At 39.5% G+C, this 3,403-nt stretch overlaps 1 protein-coding gene across 1 annotated transcript; it reads right to left on the bottom strand.

The window, feature by feature from the left end:
• Nucleotides 1–685: 685 nt before the first annotated feature.
• Nucleotides 686–3,025, bottom strand: LOC122643586 (protein NRT1/ PTR FAMILY 5.6-like). Its single transcript, XM_043837200.1, has 3 exons — nt 2,972–3,025; nt 2,231–2,868; nt 686–1,562 (listed from the first exon to the last, which is right to left on the bottom strand). The coding sequence occupies exons 1-3, from the start codon at nt 3,023–3,025 to the stop codon at nt 686–688; spliced, it is 1,569 nt and encodes a 522-aa protein (XP_043693135.1).
• Nucleotides 3,026–3,403: the final 378 nt, after the last annotated feature.

The raw sequence follows: 3,403 nt of genomic DNA, 5'->3' as shown, positions 1-3,403 counted from the left end.
GAATAATTCATGCAGAAACATACATGGAGATCAATGAGCATACAAGCATAATTATGGAGGTGTGATCGGTATACCTGAATCCATGGTTGTGGAAGCCTCAGTTGCACACGAGCTGTGTTGATCTGGTCTACCCTCTTCCACAAAACTTTAGGTTTTCTTAAGTTAGTCACTTAATGGGTCAATGACAACTATTTATAGTGGTGAGGGTAGAGACCAACCCTGCAAAGAAACTAGGGTTTCCTTACCATTAAGGAAACAATACTTTACGTCCGTACATAGAAACTGAATTCATACCATTAAGGTAGCTCCCATCAGCACAACTAAACCAGTTTTATTAAAATAAATGTGGAACTATGTCGGCCCACCTTATTAAAATCTTACATTACATAGTTATTTGGCACAATGAAGCAAGGAATCCATCTGAACTTATTCACTTTGTTTGTTACTTGGCACTTGTATGTATGTTATGTCTCTTAATTGTCAAATTTAACATGAATACATAAATACATATCATTAATTAGAAACTCCATGTACATCTTCTAAAATTTTGTCATTAAATTATCAGACAGAGTATAAATGCCATAATTGATATGGTAGCTGCAAGGACAATATTAAGGCAATATTGTTTTCTTAGTACAAGAAGAGGATTAAATGAAAAAATTACATTAAAAAAAATAAAGTAAAATCATAAATCTGGAAGAAATTTAATTATCAGGTTCACCAGAGGTTTTCTGTCTCCATCTAGTGTAATATTTGGAGCTTCAACATTATCAGTACTGTGGTCTCTCTCATCGGTAGACATCTTGTACCTCAGAAATTTGCACGAAGTTGAGATGCTACAGTATAGAAAAATGTTGAAACAACTTGTTATCATCAATACCATGTAATACTTATCAAAGCGACTCTGATCTATGGTTCCAGAAAACCAACTATTTGATGAGAGGACAGAAGTAAAAGGAGCACCAAGTAGTTTTCCAAGTCCAATAACCAAGTTACTTGCAGTCTCACTGTCACATCTTTCAGGTGCACAAACTCGGTCAGAGATGTACTCTTGTAAGCCACATTCTGTAAGTTCTTCCATAAACCCTAGCAAGCAAAATTGAGGAACTAGCCAAAATATGCTCATGTCTTTAGAACCATTAAGCCCTAATCTTCGAACTTCAACCCTCCATGAAATGAGACAACAAATTACAGTTAAGATTAATCCGGCACCAATTCGAATTAGTGCAACATAACTCGCAAATCTTCCTTTCCTTAACCTCTCTGGGAGCAGTATATATAGATTGGAGATTGCCGACTTGGACAGTGACTGAATCACAATAAGAGAAATAATACCAAAGTCCATATTGATTGGGCTTTCTAACTGGGAAGCTTGCTCGATAAAGAAGGTACTCCCCATAGCTTTTACTAGACCATACAGCAACATGGATGGCCAGAGAGGAGCCGTTGATATTATTACTTTTGCTTCCTCCAATTCTGTCATTGTGAAAAGCCTCCAATTTTTCTTTTGCTCTTTCTTGCTCATTGATGAAGCTTCAACGATAGCTGCTTTATCCAACCATCTGTTGTTGGAAATGAAAGGCAGTGACAATAATAAATATTAATCGAATGATAATACACAGATCAAAACAAATTATTTTAGACAAATTCTACTTGTTCATTTAGAAGAGATATTGGATGAATTCTTTGAGCCGGTTGGACAAGCAGAAGTCCACCCGGACTTTTTGGCCATTTTATTTTTGTGCAATTCGAAGGCGAAACTGCCTGCCGAAGTTTGGAATTTGAATTTTGAATTTTTTTTGTTTTCTTCTCATGTAAGCAAGCCTTTCTATAAGACGGCTTCGAAGTTTCCTTTGTAAGCAGTTTACAGTTTGAGTAGAAGAAGTTTTCAGTTTCCTCTACTTGTGGATTTAAGGTTCGTCCGCGTTACAACGAAATCTAACCCCCAGTTTCCTACTACATCACTTGTTGTCCCTTTACCATATAAATGTAATCAAAGAGATCTGTAGGAAGAGGGATGGGCATGTTAGTGGTATACCGTATACGAGCATTATATGTGTTTATCTCTCTCTTCTCCCTTTTGAAATGACTTCCTTACCCTTCAATGTGGGGAAACGAGAGATAAACACATAGGGTGGTAGCTAGCATACGGTATACCATTAGCATACCCAACCTATATATATACATATATATGAGAGAGAGAGAGAGAGAGAGAGATGTTGCACTACACCTGCAGAAATCAGAATCTGCAACCCTCAAATTATCATCAAGTGGATCTCTGAGTTTCTCTCCTATAAACCCCCGAACACTTGGACTGTTGGGTTCGAGCAGGGATGGGCACCTACGTGGGACCTGGTGTGCATCCCAGTGCATGCCCAACAGCCCAGCTGTTGGATCCTTCACTGGGCTCTCCCTAGGCGCTGGGCTCGCAGGAGAGGAGCCCAATCCTTCATGCAGCTGACTAGTATAAAGTGGGTCTTGGAAAAAGCTCTTCAGGAACACGGCCACCATAGCACGAAAAAAATGATTAAGAGAGGTCTCAGTTAATTCGCCATACTGGTACCATTTTATGGCAGAAAAGGAAATTAGCAATGAGCACCCCATCACTATACACGAAATTTCAAAGGTCTTATCCCAACTGAAGGGATGTGTGACTTGGGCGACAATAATTCCAAGTAAAGAAGCAAAGAACCAAACTAATATTTTCATGGTCTCTGCACATTCTTTCTTGTCTACAAACATTCCCTTGAACTGCTCAAGAAGGAATTCTTTCAAATGAGATTCTTGTCCTGCTTTCCCAATTGTTATGTAGACCAATCCAATATAGAGTCCGATCTTACCGGTGGGACTGAATATGGCAGACAATCCCTGCAGCAATATCTAATGGTTAGCATCCAATATAAGTATGCAAGCATGAACCTCTCCAATGAGGCAAGCGCCCAATGAGCATCCAACGGCTGGGCACGCTTACGCACAACCAACCCAGCCGTTGAAGACCCAGGATCACGTTCAGATAGACCCACATGGAGTGGATTCCAACTGAACAACTGTGAACCGTTCTTGTACGTGAACGTGAACCCAACTCGCAGTCGGGTTACTCATTGGAGAGGATCCACACGCCAACAGCTTAGGTATTGAAATGGTAAGAAAAACTTACCAAGGTATAGATCCAAAACGATGAGGAGATGATATGGAAACGATTTAGATGAACATAAGTGATGTGAGCCATGACAACCTTTATTATCGCTTCTGCCCCCTCTCCTACATTCATTATTATAGCAGCTTTGGATGTGCTCAAATTCTGAACATCCGTTAAGTATACCATCATTAAGGACATAATCCCATACTTCACCATGCTTTGGGCGAAAACCAAACCTGTAACTGAAACAAGATCCAAAGGAGA

This window comes from Telopea speciosissima, chromosome 10 (genome assembly GCF_018873765.1).
Source record: "Telopea speciosissima isolate NSW1024214 ecotype Mountain lineage chromosome 10, Tspe_v1, whole genome shotgun sequence".
In the NCBI taxonomy this organism is placed as follows: domain Eukaryota; kingdom Viridiplantae; phylum Streptophyta; class Magnoliopsida; order Proteales; family Proteaceae; genus Telopea; species Telopea speciosissima.
This window is presented reverse-complemented; position numbering and strand designations above follow the sequence as displayed.